The 17,010-nt window shown below is 48.0% G+C and overlaps 6 protein-coding genes across 9 annotated transcripts; 2 read left to right on the forward strand and 4 right to left on the reverse strand.

The window, feature by feature from the left end:
• Positions 1-673: 673 nt before the first annotated feature.
• TERG_05625 (uncharacterized protein) lies at positions 674-5,620 on the reverse strand (the record flags this gene model as incomplete). The annotated part of the gene is made up of 9 exons (XM_003233703.1): positions 674-1,244; positions 1,308-1,877; positions 1,949-2,072; positions 2,142-2,325; positions 2,410-3,210; positions 3,273-3,371; positions 3,431-3,640; positions 3,699-4,193; positions 4,256-5,620. 9 exons carry the CDS (start codon positions 5,618-5,620, stop codon positions 674-676), a joined length of 4,419 nt encoding a protein of 1,472 aa, XP_003233751.1.
• A 172-nt stretch (positions 5,621-5,792) lies between these two features.
• TERG_05626 (uncharacterized protein) lies at positions 5,793-7,836 on the reverse strand. Of its 2 annotated transcripts, XM_047750008.1 has the most exons (2): positions 6,298-7,836; positions 5,793-6,225 (listed from the first exon to the last, which is right to left on the reverse strand). In XM_047750008.1, the coding sequence occupies exon 1, from the start codon at positions 7,208-7,210 to the stop codon at positions 6,350-6,352; it is 861 nt and encodes a 286-aa protein (XP_047606652.1). In that variant the 5' UTR covers positions 7,211-7,836; the 3' UTR covers positions 5,793-6,225; positions 6,298-6,349. The 2 variants fall into 2 exon arrangements, with proteins under 2 accessions (XP_047606652.1, XP_003233752.1); XM_003233704.2 differs by having other exon boundaries at positions 5,793-7,836.
• A 125-nt stretch (positions 7,837-7,961) lies between these two features.
• Positions 7,962-9,096, forward strand: TERG_05627 (uncharacterized protein). 2 transcript variants are annotated; one of them, XM_003233705.2, is made up of 3 exons: positions 7,962-8,664; positions 8,722-8,903; positions 8,963-9,096. In XM_003233705.2, exons 1-3 carry the CDS (start codon positions 8,052-8,054, stop codon positions 9,017-9,019), a joined length of 852 nt encoding a protein of 283 aa, XP_003233753.1. In that variant the 5' UTR covers positions 7,962-8,051; the 3' UTR covers positions 9,020-9,096. The 2 variants fall into 2 exon arrangements, with proteins under 2 accessions (XP_003233753.1, XP_047604451.1); XM_047748469.1 differs by having other exon boundaries at positions 8,722-9,096.
• A 667-nt stretch (positions 9,097-9,763) lies between these two features.
• TERG_05628 (uncharacterized protein) lies at positions 9,764-13,010 on the reverse strand (the record flags this gene model as incomplete). Its single annotated transcript, XM_003233706.2, has 5 exons — positions 11,207-13,010; positions 10,969-11,156; positions 10,773-10,911; positions 10,610-10,718; positions 9,764-10,557 (listed from the first exon to the last, which is right to left on the reverse strand). The coding sequence occupies exons 1-5, from the start codon at positions 12,980-12,982 to the stop codon at positions 9,764-9,766; spliced, it is 3,006 nt and encodes a 1,001-aa protein (XP_003233754.1). The 5' UTR covers positions 12,983-13,010.
• A 286-nt stretch (positions 13,011-13,296) lies between these two features.
• Positions 13,297-15,291, reverse strand: TERG_05629 (uncharacterized protein). 2 transcript variants are annotated; one of them, XM_047750009.1, is made up of 2 exons: positions 13,745-15,291; positions 13,297-13,680 (listed from the first exon to the last, which is right to left on the reverse strand). In XM_047750009.1, the coding sequence occupies exon 1, from the start codon at positions 15,115-15,117 to the stop codon at positions 14,164-14,166; it is 954 nt and encodes a 317-aa protein (XP_047606653.1). In that variant the 5' UTR covers positions 15,118-15,291; the 3' UTR covers positions 13,297-13,680; positions 13,745-14,163. The 2 variants fall into 2 exon arrangements, with proteins under 2 accessions (XP_047606653.1, XP_047604452.1); XM_047748470.1 differs by having other exon boundaries at positions 13,297-15,291.
• A 238-nt stretch (positions 15,292-15,529) lies between these two features.
• Positions 15,530-16,850, forward strand: TERG_05630 (uncharacterized protein; the record flags this gene model as incomplete). Its single annotated transcript, XM_003233708.1, has 2 exons — positions 15,530-15,595; positions 15,666-16,850. The coding sequence occupies 2 exons, from the start codon at positions 15,530-15,532 to the stop codon at positions 16,848-16,850; spliced, it is 1,251 nt and encodes a 416-aa protein (XP_003233756.1).
• Positions 16,851-17,010: the final 160 nt, after the last annotated feature.

Genomic DNA, 17,010 nt, shown 5'->3' on the forward strand with positions numbered 1-17,010 from the left:
GGATAGTCTATAAGTTGACGGCGTTAGCTTAGGTAAGGTCTGCTCTAGAATTCTTTACTGGCCGATACTGCTTGCTATGATGAAACCATGCCTTAGTCAACATGAGTATAACCCTGTCACACGACAGCAAGGCTTAACCTCGGCAACTTTTAGCCTCTCATGATATGCTTCTCCTCCAACTTTCACAGCTCCAGAGATCGATCTAAGCAAAAAGGACATCAAAGCGACAATAAAGTGACATCCAGAGCGGCAGAGGAGCGAAAAACAAGCGTCAAGGGACGGACAACGTCCATACCGGCCTCATTGGCCTCGCTAGCTGCAGTGAAGGCTCGAGGGCTGCCCGACTCCTTTCTCCTTTCGAGCGGTGTTCTGGCGTGACCCTTGCCCGGACCATAGCTGCTGATTCGAAGGTCTCTGGCAGTCAACACAGGATATAGTTCATATATCAAGAGTGTAGGAGTTACAAGCCAGACAATACAATAATGTAAGAAAAGAAGGAGTCAAATTATACATATATTCAATAAAACTTAGGGTACAGTTGAATGAAGCTATCCGCACTTCGTATATAATAACTTTCAAGGTATGTCTATGCAAATCCAAGGACAATGCGTCACAAGCCATATAACCTAATCGAGTTCGGGCAAAGGAACACGTCCGAAGTACTTCGTACAGTTTAATAGATCCCCCATTTGACATTCTGGCCATGGACGTTCCCACGGCACGACATGTCGCCCTTGGCAGCAACCCTGCCGTCTTTGGCAAACTGCTTAATCACATCTGTGATAATATCAACGATGTCCTGTGCGCCAACGTAGAAGGCTATGTTTCCGTCTACTTTAGTTGCTTCCACGCCAAACTTGCAAGTCCCAAAGTCAACAAGCTGGCGCTGGTTCTTGCCGGCAACTGGGGTAGTCCACTCGCCGTTGGTTCCTTCAATGTTCTTGATTATTGTCATGCAATCTGACACTAGTGGGGACCCGCCGTTCGTCTGGTCCTCGAACGTTGAGGCTGCGCAGTTACCCCTAGCCAATGGAGAGCACGGATAGTTTTCCAATGTGGTATCAGGCTCATTGTTCAATCCCAACCATGACTTGAAGGCTGCATCAGGGCTGCAAACAGGCACGCGGATGAAGCCTGGCGTTGTGATATCTTGACTTACGAGCCTTTCGCGGGTCCCAGCATCGCTAGGGTCAGCTACTTTGCCACCGTTTCTGCCTCCATTCTGCTTGTATGTGTTGACAGCTCTAGACTTGAGTTAGTTACTTGCGACAAGATATGGCGAGTTTTTCAAGAAATGATGAACTCACCCCTTGACTATATCATCCAAAGTAACACCCTTGAAAGAGTTTCCATGGTTTAAAAACTCGACCCCAGGCGGTGCTGAGAACTTGTTGTTTCTGTAATATCCGCCGCTACCGCGGGGATAAGGCACATATTCACGTGCGTCACCTTTGGGTGAAGCTAGATAGTATAGTCTGTTGTCAACACAGCTAGCTGTGGCATGCATAGTTTCCACAGAGAGGAAAGAGTCGAGCGGATCGATTGTACCGCATGGATAGCCGGAGTCAATGACAAAAGGGAACGTCCCTGCGGCGGCCCAGATGGTAGGGATAGCAAAACCAAAGATAATCCTCGCAATACCAGCATCATACTTGGGTGCATCGGCTCTAGTATTCAAGACTCTAACATCATCTTGATTATCTTTTCGTCCATCAATGAGCTTGCCGTCGGAGATAATGCCTGTAAGCGTAGCTATTGACGTATCACTGCCGTCGAAAAGGTCGCTGAGAGTGACTGCTGTGATGTTGCCCCAGGCATTGATTGTTTCACCTAGATAGTTGGAGAACTCGTCTTGCTTTGGTGCAGACCACGTACCACTGTGCATACGCCCACCATTTGTCAGCCATACGCATATTTTTAGAGGCACGGTATTAAGGGGGCAACTCACACCTTGGGAGCCTCTAACAAGTCTTTAGCGAGGCTTGTACTCTGTCCAATGAGAAGTAAAGTGGTATCTTTTATATTATCATATCTAGAAGGATTCGCGGCAAAATATGACAAATCCTTCAGCCCTTTTTGATTTTCAAAGTTACTCTTTGATTGCAGTAGTCAAGAGAATTCACGAGGGTGTTAGAACTTACAAGAATTGAAAACGAATCCACCAATGCCCGCAGTCCCGATAGTGAGTAAATCTATCAGGACTAGCAGCCACTTATTGTCAGGAGGCGGTGGCACTGGAGCGAACTTGTTCTCAAAGTCATCAAGAGCGGGGTTGACTAAAGTATTGGTGGCGCGTTGTAGGTTCCTATCGATGTCGCCGTACATCTGTAATGGTGGTTTCGTGCCGGTTAGCTCAATTGCCGATAACTACATATGGGTGTACGCCAAATAGAATCAACAAGAACCTACATTGTGAATCTCCACCAAGGAATTCCATATTAGAAAGGCCGCCGCACCTGTACCTTTCCCGTGGAACGTGTCGCATGGTAAGGTAGAGCCACATGTCATGCTGCCTAATAAGTCACACTGTGCACCTTCCGGCCCATTGATTGTGTCTAATATAGACTTTAGGAACGCTTTCTTGTCGCCTCCAGACCGAGGCTTGTCGTATGTCTTCCATATATCGATCGCGTCCTGCCAGGCATGATTACAGTCCAATAATCCCCACCGCTGTGAGGGCGTTAGATTACGGCGATCCACGGCACCCCTATCATCGCAACCTAGCTCAGTCCAGTTGCCAGTCCGGTTTCCGATCTTGTAAGGGTCCTCTCCAAGCCTGAGGTTCTGCAAGAAGTCGTCCCAACTCCCAATGTTGGCAGGGGGTTCATGATAGGTGTCCAAGTCAATAGCCCAATTGGTAGTACCTCCCATGTTAAATGACTTATATAGAGCCGTCCGTGATTCTCTGATATCAGCACTCATGTAGGCTACCCATTGGGTATTGTCGTACACAAGAACATTGCTATTGCTTGCTCCATCAACGTAGTGCTGATTGATTCGGCTTGGATCCTTAAGGATTTCTTCAATCTCTGCATTAGCAATATACCCAGCGGTGCGAGTGCATACACCTTCTGCTGCGTTCGAAGACTGGGGGCCACCAGTATACAAACAATCCGGGGTATGACAACCAGCTTCAGCCATTGCAAAAGATCGCCCGTAGCTTGTCACACCAACGACAACTTTATCCGAGGGGACACCGGCCTTTGTGATCTGCAATAGGTTTATTAGCTTAGTCTCATAAGTAGGACTAATTGAATATATAAACCACTAACCATGGACAGAGCGCTAATGGTTTCAGTTAAGTTAACGTGGCTACGGAGACACATTCCTGATGGGCATCCAGGCTGTGCAAACGTGCTCCCTGAGTCCCACTGGATAATAAAGTCAGTTTCAAACACGTTTCTAAGCAAAAAGAATTTGGTAGACTCACTTGGCCGTGCAGGTCATAGGTCATATAAACAATATAATCCACGATTTTCCCAATCTGGTTAATGGGAAAGCCCTTTAAATACCAGTACGAGGCAGGAGCCGCAATTGAAACTGATTTGCCCTGTAGCAGATTTTTTAGAACGACGAGGAAGGCCAAATAGTTTTCACCTTCGTCCTTAGAGCCAGGAGGGATACCGGGAATGTCAGGTGCCTGGACGGAATATGTTAGCAGAGGGAAGACTTATGTTTCTAGCAAAGGCTCAACTCACTGAAGGATACTCCCAGTCAATATCAACTCCATCAAGGCCATGCTTCTTTATAAAGTTAGCAATGTTGGTAGCCAATTTAAGTCTATTGGCACGTGTGACACCCTGACGAAAAATTGTATAAGTCTCTGGGCTATTAGAGAAAGTCCAGCCACCAAATGATAATATTCTCTTCGGTCCTTTGATAAATTTGAAGTTATTAAACTCATAGGTAGTCAGAGTATCTCCAGTGTTGATCTCGTAGTCAGGTGTAATCGAGCCGAAAGCAAAGTGCAGATGTGTGTATCGTGAGGCATCAATTTGGAGGGCATCTTGGTAGAGACAATCACGACTCGAGAAGCTATAACCCTCAAAATAACCGAGTTTAATAGGTGACTCACGCGCGCTGCCACGGATGATCGAGACACCGCAGTTTGATATACAGCCATTGGTACCAGGTTTGGCAGTCCCCGGTGCACCTGTGCCCGTATTGATGCAAAACTCTTTGGTAATGCCACACTAGAGTCATATATTAGGAAAGACTGTGTTAAGCTTATTCGGGAGAAGTGGACGAGACTTACCTGTCCCCAGACATTACAGCATGCATTTAATGGGCAAGGGTTGAGGCTGGCGATGTCGCTATCGTCTGTTGGCGCCTTGGTTCCTGGCACCTGTGGACCGCATACAGCATTGGCCATCGGTGCTGGAAATGGCGGCCTTCCTGCACTTAGACAAGCAATCGTGCCAGCCCAAACGTTAGAGCATCCATTCCATGCCCAAGTTTTCTTATTAAAATTTTCCAGATCGTCATTTGTAAGACCATTCGCAGCTGCAACGCTTGAGCAGCTATCACCAGCCTCGAATGTATGCGTATAGCATGATCCATCTGGATTCGGCTTGGGTTTAAAATCGGGAAGGGTTCCAGATGAGCAACAAATATGCTGAAGCGGCCTCAGAGTTGAACAGAAGTTAGAAGCAGAATTGTATTTTATTATGTCAGCATCGGCAATGCCACATTTCTTGGCTAAAGAGCCGCAACTATCGCCCGCTTGGACTTGGATCGTCCGGCAGTCGGCTCGGGCCGATAGACGCTCGCTTCTGGCGCTTCTGGTGGAAGTGGACATAGTGGCGTTAGTACCACACAGAGTTGAGTTTGTTTTAGCGCCTAGCGGAGGGGTGATGAAATAGGCTGGGCCAGTAACATTCTTGGAATTGGTAAAGGAGAGACAGTCTGCCTTGGTCCAAGTCCTGAGTGCACTTTGTATATGGCTGAAGGATCCATTGCTGGTGGCTATGAAACCAAAGATATGATCAGCGTCATAACCTGGCTGGCACAGTTGCATGCCAATACTCGACGCCTTAACCCCTGGATCCAATACAAAGGCTTCCAAGGTCTTCAGAGTAAACGAGCCAACTCCTCTATTTTGCAAGCCTTTGCCAATATAAATACCAACAGCGGCTTGGCTTGAGTAACCAAAGAGCAGCACTGTTGTGTTTGTAACTCCGTGTCCGTTTTCCAAATACTGGCGCAACTGCATAGACAGTGAATAGATACCGGAGGAAGCAAGCCTGCCACCTTCAGACAACCATCCTATTTCATAAGACTGTTCTTCGCGAACGGACTGCGTTTCAGCTGTCACCGATTTTGGTAGGTTTGCCCAATCAGAGCCATATGATGTGCAGGCATAAATGCGATGGAAGGTGTTTGCGTCGTCAACTTCGTCGTGCAGGTTAAAATGGTAAAACTGAGTCTCCTGGCAGGATTGGAGCTGGTTGAGGTTATGATAGACCGACCAGTTGGAAGGGTTTGGTCCTGAGATACTGCAACGAGCCGGGCATGCGTCTCTCCCGGCATAGCCCGGGCTGGCTGATTGTCGATCTGCCTGCCCACTGACCACGTTGGCGAGCAGCCAGAGGCTCAATGCCCCAGGAGCTGCGCCAAACATCGGTGCTTCAACGATAGTAATGCGGAAGGAATGAGGATTAACGAGTGTAACGTGAAGTTTGATAATAAGAGTGCAAAATGGAATGCCGTATGCCTCTGGACGCTGCTTTTATATTTCCCTTAACCATCAACCTCATATCTCTTGCGCTCCTGACTTTGAAAGACCACCCTTGAGAATATCCAATGACCCGGGGGTTTGGACCGGGGCACAGTCCATGCATCTACTTTGCACCTACATCTGGGTATAGACGGGGCAAGAGCTCTGCTCAGCCCATTTGTTGACGCCTGGTAATTTAAGTCAGAGGTTACAATACTGCTTTATTGACACTGAGACATTGATATGCTGGGGCCTATCAGCTTCGAGAGCCGAATTTACTCCGGGTTTTTAACCCCCCTGCATATTTTTGGCGAAGCTCATGCTTCTGAAGTTTAATTCAGCTAACCCTTTATAGCTCTGTGCATTGTAGGAGACCCCAGAGCCTAACAGCCTATTGGAAAGGGGGGTATTTTCAAGGGTATCTTGTATGGTGTACTCCGTGCCTGCCGAGTTACCCGTGCACGAAGCCCATATTGCTCCATCATGTGCGCGAAGCAGCGGGCTATTAACTGGTGACACCGAACCCCTGTTAATTCTGCAGGCCCTGAGTTATTTATTTTGAACAAGGGAAACTAACTAACCTGATCGAGAAATACGCCGTAGTTAATGATAATAAATACAATATATCGGAAATCACGCCAAATAGATGAGCCAACCAAGAGTTGCTGCCAACAATCCTGTCCCTGAAAACTGCACCGCACGGTGTGCCAAGTTCCCCGTTTCAACGCCAGGCGGGCAGGCCACAGTGGGAGTCACGGCTGATAGACATGCACTGGATTGAATGGCGTATGAAATACTTGATGCCGCACTAGAGTCTACCTTGGCTCCACAGGGATTTGGAGTTGGCGTTACGGTCGAAAGCAATGGGCACGCTGTCTGAGTGCCCCAATAGCTGTCCGACCAGGGGACATCCAGTATCTCCGTGATATTCATGGTATCGGCCTGTGACTCAGCGCACGCGCCATCTCGTGTTGCAGCAACGAGATCTGGCTGTTTAGCTCCGTGCTTGGTAGTAAACCAAACCGCATGGCCCTTGACACTGCTCCCGAGGTGCAAAGGTTTTTGCGGGCCCGGGTATTCTGGGTCCGCGTCCGTGTGTTGGGAGCAGTTAAGTGCACGCCATGACCAGGAAAACAGCCATGTGCCCTCCGTATTGTTAAGCCTAGTAGTCCAGTCATATTCGAAGTGAGTACTGCTGCCAGTGTAGTTGGCATACTTGATATCGCGGATGCCATTTACGAGGCCTGGTGGGACTTCGGGGTCTTGTTGGAGAGTGTATTCAAATTCCAGTAAGAGCAGCTTTGCAGCGCGAAAATTCTGAATAGCAAAGACCATTGGCATAAGGGAGGAAGGGGCGTAGGTCTCATTGCGCGGAAAGATCAGGTCCACTTCCACGGTCTGCGGAGATGTAGGGGTTGGTGTGTCCACGGCCCAACTGCAGGCTAACAGAAGCAGCCAGCCGACAAAATGGAATCCACGGTAGAAATCAGCCATTTTCGTTTGACAGCTAATGATGGTAGTGAGATGACCTAAAGGACAATTAAGAAGAGAGAACTAGGAGAGAGAGAGAAAATACTCTGCACCGACATGGGTTCTTATATTAGTGGCAGGTGGTTAAACCTTTCGGTGACGCCGCTTCTTCCGTAGCTGGGGGCCACTCCTGTTGCTATGTGAGAGTGGACGAATAGAAGATAGCTTTTAAATGTTGGTTTGTGGCAGGGAGTGGCTAGAAATGGATAATAGGGGGATTTTGTGCAGTTGTTAGTTAATGGACTGCCAACAGATTGTCATGGGCAAGGCGCGTGTGCCCCTGTCGTTGCGCTGCAATCGACGAATAGGAGATATCTTGTAACTAACTAATGTTGGTGAAAAAGGAGGCAGTGTACCTAGGAGCCAGCCCCTGGCTGAGGGCTTGTACCTGGATGTTGCGTTGTAACAAGCTAGCTAGCCAGTCAACCAGTTAGTTGAATGTAACATCGCATGCATGCCCTGCATCAACTCGCCTTTTTAGCTATCGCCCACTCGTTACTGGGTGAATGTTGTTGGTTTAAGCGAACTTGCGTTTGAGTCAATCGGTTAGGCCCGTCGCCTTGGCGTTCAGGACCCAACCGGCTGGTTCAGACTCAGCTTTGACTATCACGTCTTCATCCCGGCCAAACACCTCGCATGTACGGAGTAAATAGTTATTTATTCCATATATATAAATATATAACAGTACAGTGTCAAAAGGGCCCTTCGGGGTTACATTGGAGTAGCAGGCCCTGTAGTTAACTAAATGAACTGTTATATCACGCTTGGGTGGTTATAATCGGCACCTCAACTTGCCATCGAATACATGCAAATATATAACTATAGTACCAACGCTGTAGAATTGAGATTTCAAAATCAGCAGTTTTTTCTCTTTCAATTTGCCAGTGAAACATATCAAGCCCCTCAGAGAATGCATCTCACCCCCATAGTTGCGTTGGCAATGCTCCCGGAGCTGTTGCTCGCTCGAGTGCTCCATCCCCGTGCTGTGATATGTAGCTTTGCTATTCCTGGTGACCCTGGGGATACATGCGATACATTATCTGATCGTTGGGGCATCACCATTGATATCTTTAAGTCGCTGAATCCTGGCGTCAACTGTCCCAATTTGGTGGCTAATATGGAGTATTGCGTCGCTGGCACCGTCTCCCCAGATACCCCTAGTACTACGACTACTGCAAAGCCAACTATGACGCCCACATCGACACCGACAAAAACTACCACCACCAGTACTGCTACTACTACGCGGGCAATGACCACCACAATATCATCTGATGCTCCCTCTCCTACCCAGCCAGGCCTTGCGAAGGATTGTGATAAATTCCATCTAGTCGTATCTGGGGATAATTGTTACTCCATCCAGACGAAGTATGGCATTAGCACGGATCAGTTCAAGGCGTGGAATCCGTACATTAATGCCGGTATGTATCTCCTTGTATTTACTACAAGATGGAACCACATCTGACATATCATCAAAGAGTGCAGTAACCTATGGGCAGACTACTACGTCTGTGTTCATGTTCCTGGCGCCACTATATCTACGTCTATGCCCATGCCTACCCCCAGTGGTCCGCAGCCACAGATGCCTGGAATCGTGAGCAACTGCAGAAAGTTCCATCTAATCCAGGCCGGCGATAACTGCTATACTATCAATCAAGCTGTGGGTATTACACTAGCCCAGTTCCGCTCTTGGAATAAAAATGTTAACGCGGACTGCAGCAACATATGGCTAGGTTACTATGTTTGTATTGGCGTTTAACCAATTTAGTTAACTAGTTAGTTAACGATAACCATAAAATATAACTACCGAGTTGCTTAGTTGCCATACCAAATGACTAAATTCATCAATAGGTCAAACAGGCCGTCACAGGCCCAAAAGTCATATTATTTAGGTGCAGGATTAGCTTAAAGGTACTAAAGTAATTCGTTCGTAGACTAGCTCAGTTGCCATTTATGCTTTCGTACGGGCGGGTCATCAGACAGGGGGAATGGGTGCCCCGGAAGACCCGTTTCCAGACCCGCAGCCTCGAGTTTCCGATGACATGGCACCCTATTAGATAAGGTATGCACTATTTAGTAAATAATAGTTGTATGAAGAAGAAGAGCCAATCTACCGTAGTTAATTCCGCGGTCAGGTCACAGACTCCAAAGCAATAACGTACATTTAACTAGTTCGTAGCTACTGCAATGTATATTGGATGGACGAAACAACTGACCAACTTCTAATCTGATCTATATAAGAGTGAAGTATAGTATGTGCAAAATCCACCACAAAATATAGGTACGAATAAAAGGGCGGTGTCCTTTCTATTAGTTTTGCGAAGAAAAGTCTTAGGCTACTCCATTCGTTCCAAACGACACCCAAAATTAACGAAGAAAAGAAGGAATAATAACTTGGGAGTAGAAATCATTAAGGACGAGCGTAAGAATGCAATATGTAGTATAAGTAAAAGCGGGAAATGGACAAAAGAAGAGGAAAATTGGAGAAAGGGTAAGGGGGATCTAGGAAAAGTCTACTGCCTAAGTGGAAACAGTGTCCTTTTCCTCTCCCAGGTCGGATTGAGCCCGATAGCCATCAAACTCAACCCCCGAAATGAACACGCCGCTCAAGGACTCAATGAGAGCCACAAATATGCATAGCGCACTCGATATGCAGAAATGGCTGATCGTAGTGCCAATATCAAGCCAGCTCCCTTCATCACGAACCATAAAGAAGAAATTCATTGTCATCACGTCACTGATGCACATCACGATCATAAACAGAGCTGACGGTGCAACATGCAGTCTGCGGTTGAGAATGCCAAAAGTTGCACTCAGTAAAGCGAAGGGGACGAGGATTTTGAGGATGAGTAAAGCGCCCTGAGAGAAAGGGTTGAAAACGGGAATGAGGCGCGAGACGCTGTCGAGGGAGAAAGAAGATATACTGGCTATGTTACCAGTGCTGAAAAAACCGGATTGAAGAAGGAAGAGGAAGAAAAGGGCAATGCGGGCATCGGAGATGTTAAGAGACCGATATGTGGAAGTGTTAGTATTCGGCGTAACTGATTTGAAGCCTGGAGGCGTAGGTCTAGGGGTATCTTCTCGGGAGAGAGTTGGTTTGGTGGGTATTGAGGGCAGTGTATGCTTGTAGATGCTATATTCAAGTCGGACCCAGCTGACCAGAGTTGCAAAGTACACGACGTAGAAAATTCCTTCGTAAGAGATTGTGAGGACGATGAAGGTGGGTGAGAAGGTGAGGAACAGGAGTATCAGACGGTGGAAGTAGTGTCCTGTTGGGAAGAGCTTGTGTAGTATCGGTAGGATAAAAGATGATACTAGGATATGTTAGATTGGGAATCATAAGAAGCCACGTCGAGGATGACTTACCCATTGCAATCCAACCCGTGACTTGGTTACCAAGAGGTAATCCCGCTCTCTCTTGGAGAGATGCAATGCTGGAGCGAGTAACAATGATAGAAAGAAGTATAAGGCCAATCTAGCACCTAGTAAGTATGCGTGAAACGCAGGTCTCAATTTTATGGAATCATACCTGAGCCCCCATCACAATACGTGACCCGATGTTAAAGGTGTTTCCCGAACGAGTTCCTATTTTCGAGGATGAAAGGATAGATTCCTCGAATATCAAGTAGAGCATCCCAGTGGCAAACATGAGAATACCTCCGCAGGTACTAAATCAGGAAAGTTAGCAACTGGAAGTCATTTTTTCGAAACTGAAAAAAACTTACACTGTATCTGCATCGTCTTGTTTCCCGACAGGTAAGAGGGTAAAGATGCTCATACAGATACAGCTGATGGTCCATGCTGCCGAGAGTAGCTTATTCTTGTTCAAAAAGTCGAATCCGTAGAGAGCGGGCCATACGGAACCAAGCAGATAACAATATGTGTATATCTCTCTGTTAAAATATGATTGAACCTAGGGTCCGTTAATAAACACATGATTCATCGACAGCAGAGTGCACTCACAAGTCCCTGTAAAACCCCGATATATAGACTAGCTTGTAACAGAAACATGGCATATCCTGTGAACGACTTAACGTGGCCTAGGAGTAACTTTCGCCCAGCACCAAGGGCCGCACGGCGAGCAAACACTTCCTCCCAGAAGAAAACTGGGAAAAATGCATATGCATAATACCGCCACGTCGACTGCTGAACCCATAGAAGAGAGTATAGAGCCATGAGCACAGACGAAAAGAACATGAAGCTAGGGACGGATCGGTCAGGTTCCGGAGACGTTGGCAGAACATGCAGGTCTATCACCGTGACCAAGGCATATGCAATCCAGCCTAGGTATCCCGCTGTTACAATGGCGCGGAGGAACAACCAGTCATATGTCTGTAGGTAACGCAACCCTTTCAGTGCATCCTGGAACAGCCTTCTAGATTGAAGGATTGATTCCTCGTATTTGCGGGTCGAGATCAACTTGCGGATGGCAGCTAATTGAGCCTCCGGTGAGCGCTGCGGTTGTGTAAAAGACGAATACCCCTGATAATTGATAGTAGTGGCTTTCTTTTGTTCCTCCTTGACACGATACATTTCAAGGACGGCCTGGGTGTTGGCGAGAGCAGCTTTGGCTTTTTCCTTTGGAGTGGCATCTAAGTAGGAGAGTGGGAGTTCTCCTACAGAGTTGACGGGGAAGTCTAGGCCAACAAGGTAAGCCATTAGAGCAGCCACATCGGCCTGAGCAACGTCATGTCTCTTAATATCGTTTAGGTGCCAATCTGAGGAGAAACCGTCCTCATGTCCAGGTGCAACAGCACCTTTCTTGGACTTCACTGGCTTAGCTACTCCAGAACCCCAGGCAATAAGGGGTGTACGGGTATTATCTGGATGACCGTCACCATGACTGCCCCAGTCACTCATACCGTGGTCGGCAGTAAAGACAAAGGCGGTTTCCTTATCGCCGTAGAAATCCTCTATCAACTCCGTAATCTCGCGAACGCCCTGGTCGACAATCTGGATATTATGTAGGTATTCCTTTGAGTACGGACGGTAGAAGTGCCCGGTCGTATCCAAGCCGAGGAGATGTAAAAAGAACACCACCTTATCGTTTCTGAGCTGTGCATCGAGCCCCTTGTCCTCTTTTGCGGCCGCAAACATTTCCTTCACACGGTCGAATACCCAGATATCCAAAGATGTAGCATCACGAGTGAAATCCTCTGCCTCTTCACTGTACATATCAACAGAGACCCGGCCAGGGACAGCGCCCTCCTTGAACATGGGTAAGATATCAGGACTTCCCCAGCTCCAGGTATGTCTGCTTCGGTTGAAGACGCTGTCAAAATTGACAGGATTCAGCTTCCACCCTGTTGTCACAGCCGAAACATCCTCATATAAGCCTGCAATCAGAGCAACATGGCCCGGTCTTGACTCAGTCGGCACTCGAGTATGCGATACTCCGAAGGTGCCGTGCTCCAAGACGCGTGAACGGAGGAACGGCGCAAGTGGTTTGGGCGTCAAATCGGGTTCTGAACAGGTTATATTGTCCTCGCTGTCCTTCGAGCAGCCGGTCTTTGGAGGGGAAGGGTCCGGGAAGTATTGGAATGCCTTGTCTGCGCGCAGACCGTCACCAACAAACAGGACGAGGCGTTTGGCGGGGGCTTTGGCACTGGGAGCGCGTTCGACGCCATATTCTCGCATGCCACTGACGATTGGACTGACGAAGTAGATGTCGAAGATCGAGTAGGTGTAGATAAGGTGAAAGAGCACCGCCAGGGCTAGAAACAACCCCGTGCGAGACATGGCGGCACAGCTTTTCTTTCTCTCTCCTCTCCAGTAGCAGCTTCTTCGTCAGTGTCGGGCAACGAATGAGTGTGCGGAAGAATGTCGAAGCCTTCGATCGAGCAGGCTATGAAGGCAGAGAGAGGCCGCAGTCCATCACCAGCGCCGAAGGTGGGAGGGCGTAACCAGCACTAAATATTGAGGCTTAAGGGGCGAAGGACAACAAGGTGTTTGCTGCTGTCGCTTTTCTCTGAAAAATAATGTCCTGATCACGGCTTCTGATTGGATGCTGGGCACAAGAGCTCCCCGGCCCGCGCCAAAAAAAAAGTAAAAATAGAAAATTTTCAGTTAAGCTTAAGTCGAGGAACGGATGGAGGACCTTTGGAGGATGGTCTCAGAGGAAGACGAGATGGAAAAGATGAAGAGAACATGAGACGATGAGGAACTGAGGGAAATGGCGGTGTATTGAGCTATATATATGAGGACGAACTAAGAGTCCGTCAGCTTCTTTGTGAGCCTATCTACTACGCGACTATAGAATGTAGCTGCATGCTGCCGCGAAAAAGTGATGTCTACGGAAAGATAGTCGGGGAGTATCTCCAGCAGATCTCGGTCTCTGTTCTCATCCAGCAAGGGAATATAGTGGAACTCCGCTGCTTCCAGGCTGGCAGTTGACCGGTTGTCCATGTTGTGGCTGACACCAAGTTTGAAGTGAAGTGCTATTTCGCAGGTTAGAACGGAGACATAGTAAGATAAAGGAGGGAGAGACATGGGCTAACATACTTCCATTAAGACCGGTTTGTATACAGTCATACAAGTGGTCTGATTCTCTCTTCTTCACGTCTCGGATAATTAAGCCGGTAAGGTCGCTGTACAGGTCTTCCTTGAGCTGGGCCACCTGAGCCGACTCCAAGAGTCCATTGGCAGTATCCCTAGTTACAGCTCCTGGCCTGACAGCAGAGCCTCTTGCTGTAGCTACTTTTTCCGCATTAGTAGCAGCATTCCTAGCAGCTGTAAGTTTTGTTTGTAGCGACTTGGCCTCTGTCTGAGCTTTGTTTAGGCCAGACTTCATTTCTTCGAGCTGTTGTCGCAGCTGAGCCACTTCCTCGTTCCGTGATTCAAGTTGCTTCTGTAAATCTCGGGTTTGTTTTGACGCGCTTGACTGCTTTGACAGTTCACTCTTCAGGGAGTTGATAAGTTGCTTAGATGCTACCGATGTTGCTTGTCAGCTTATCACCATGTACGTCATTGAATGATAAAAGCAGCTTACCTGCGGCGGTCTCCTCATGCTGTTTCCGTATCTTTTCTAGGTTTGAGTTTGCCTCAACTATGCCAATCTCCCGCAAGGCGCGGTATTTCCCTTCCATGCTCTCATACTTCTTGGTCATTTCACCCAGTTTCAGCCTGAGAGCAACCTCGCCATCTCCCGCCTCACGGCCCTTTGTAGGGCTGCCCCATGGTCTTATCCCAGATGGCCTAGATGTCCTGTGCTGGGGCAAGACATTCGTACTTTTCACAGGCGAAGCCCAGTGGACTCCTGATGGCGTGAATCTTTGTGTTTTGCCAGCGGATATACTAGTCCTGGATGTACTCTTCACAGTTTCCGGCGTTATCTCTGCAGGCGGAGAGGGTTCCTTGGCCGCTTGTTTTGCCGTTTGTTTTCCTTTTTGTCCTCTAGCTGCCGCTGACTTGGTATTTGTAGGTGTATACTCGAATTCCCCGTCTCTTACGGTTTCGGTATCGTTTGCTCTCCCTCGTGTTCGAGTTTTCTCTTGACTCTCTTGGTTCTGAACGGTCTCCGGCGAATCGAGCTCGTCCTCTGAAACTCCTTCTCTCCCTAATGTCTCATTTTCTTCCTCAGCACTGTCCGCATCATCAGCTGGCGGCTCTTCAACCACCCTGGCTGTCTTCTTTCGCCCTGCCGCCGTACCACGCTTCTTTGGGCCCACCACCACTTTCGAGCGTGTTTTCCTTGTGGTCTTTGTTGCCGCGGTCGTAGTCTTTGTCGTAGTAGCTTTCGGCCGTCCTTTCTGTCTTTTGGCTGGCGGAGGTTCTATGCTCGCGTTATCATCATCCTCGACGCGACTCAGATCATCGCCCTCTATGTCTCCATTCACCAGCGACGAAAGCTTCGACTCTGCCTTGCGCTTAGGCATTGGACCTTTGTAAGTTGTTTTCTTCGTTTCAACCGCGCTCGAGGTTATAATTCGAGTAAACCGTAGCCCTAGTATTATTTATTTAACAGCGTCCGAACCCCCTTCGAGTGTTTTCGTCTGTTTGGCGTTGTTTGACTTCTGGTGCACGTGATTCTCAGCCACAGAGCGGAACTTCAGGCCTCGGCGCTAAATGGGCGGAAAGAAGCATCGCAAGCCACAAGTTAGTTAGTCATGGCGACGCAGCAGTTATTGTATCAATCACAAGCAAAGACACTAATATATTTGACACTCGAGAAGCTCGTCCGTCTTGGTTTTCAGAAGAAGGTTGCTGGATACTTCGCTGCGCCGCTACGGAAGGTTCTTTTGCACCGGCGAGCACGCTTGACTGTACCGAACAGACAGATCCTCACTGATGGCTTCCAGCGGCCCCCGGCGCTGGCAACAGCTTTTTCAGGAGCTGATTTTGATTGCTGGCACAGTGCGTGCAAACCCTGTTCAGCTAGCCGTTGATGATTATTACCTGCTGACATGTTGGATTTTAACGATAGTCTCTCTCAACATATTTTGTAGTCCGGTTCCTACTATCCAAACTCGAATTCGATCCAGACAGCCAAAAGCGTGAAGAAGCCAAACGCAAGTCTGCCGCGGTACTCAAACGATTAGACCGGGAAGAAGATTCAGATAATGATTCGTCGGGAAGCGAGAAGAAGAACGGCAAGCGACGACAACGAAAGGAGAAGCTTGTCTTGACTCAGTATGAGCAAACAATCGCCATGGACGTTGTTGCACCAGAAGATATCCCTGTGTCATTCGATGACATAGGTGGCCTGGACGAAATCATTGAGGAGCTAAAGGAGTCAGTCATATACCCGCTTACCATGCCACAACTATACAGGACGACTTCTTCTCTACTCAGCGCGCCTTCCGGAGTTCTGCTCTACGGGCCCCCGGGGTGTGGAAAGACCATGCTGGCAAAGGCTCTTGCACATGAAAGCGGAGCATGTTTCATAAACCTACACATCTCAACCTTGACGGAAAAGTGGTACGGAGACTCAAATAAGCTTGTTAACGCTGTGTTCTCACTTGCACGGAAACTAGAACCAAGCATTGTCTTCATTGACGAGATCGATGCCGTCCTGGGAACAAGACGCAGTGGAGAACATGAGGCTAGTGGTATGGTAAAGGCCGAATTCATGACCCACTGGGATGGGTTGACTTCGGCAAACGCCATGGGCCAACCCCAGAGGGTTCTTATACTCGGTGCCACCAACCGGATCCAGGATATTGACGAAGCTATACTACGACGAATGCCTAAGAAATTCCCTGTCACTCTACCACTGGCAGCCCAGAGAAAACGAATTCTTAACATTGTGCTCAAGGATACGAGGTTAGACAAAGACAATTTTGATTTGTCATATCTTGTTAAGGTCATGGATGGAATGTCAGGAAGCGATATCAAAGAAGCATGTAGAGATGCAGCTATGGTCCCCATCAGAGAGCTTATCCGAGAAAAACGAGATGCTGGAGCAATGATACACTCCGTTAATCCCGGAGAGGCACGAGGAGTCAGAACAACCGATTTCTTCAAGAGAGCTGGTGCAGTCAAACCATCAATACACTCAACTACGTCGCTCAGAAAGTCCCTCTCAGAGAAGGACTGGAGCACTGAGTCAGAGCAGGACGAGATGGTCGACGCATCTGCCGTTATCCCAGTAGCAGAGGGGCTGGACTAAGACTTTGATATTATGCATGGAAGTCATGAAAGAAAATTGGATGTATAACCAAGTGTTGTTCAAATGGATATAGGCGTTAACCGTAGATCGGAGGGTTTCTTACACTTATTCTCCCTTTTCCATTCTTTTTGTTAAAATAACTATATATAGCTACAATATA

This window comes from Trichophyton rubrum, assembly GCF_000151425.1.
Source record: "Trichophyton rubrum CBS 118892 genomic scaffold supercont2.6, whole genome shotgun sequence".
NCBI classification, from domain to species: domain Eukaryota; kingdom Fungi; phylum Ascomycota; class Eurotiomycetes; order Onygenales; family Arthrodermataceae; genus Trichophyton; species Trichophyton rubrum.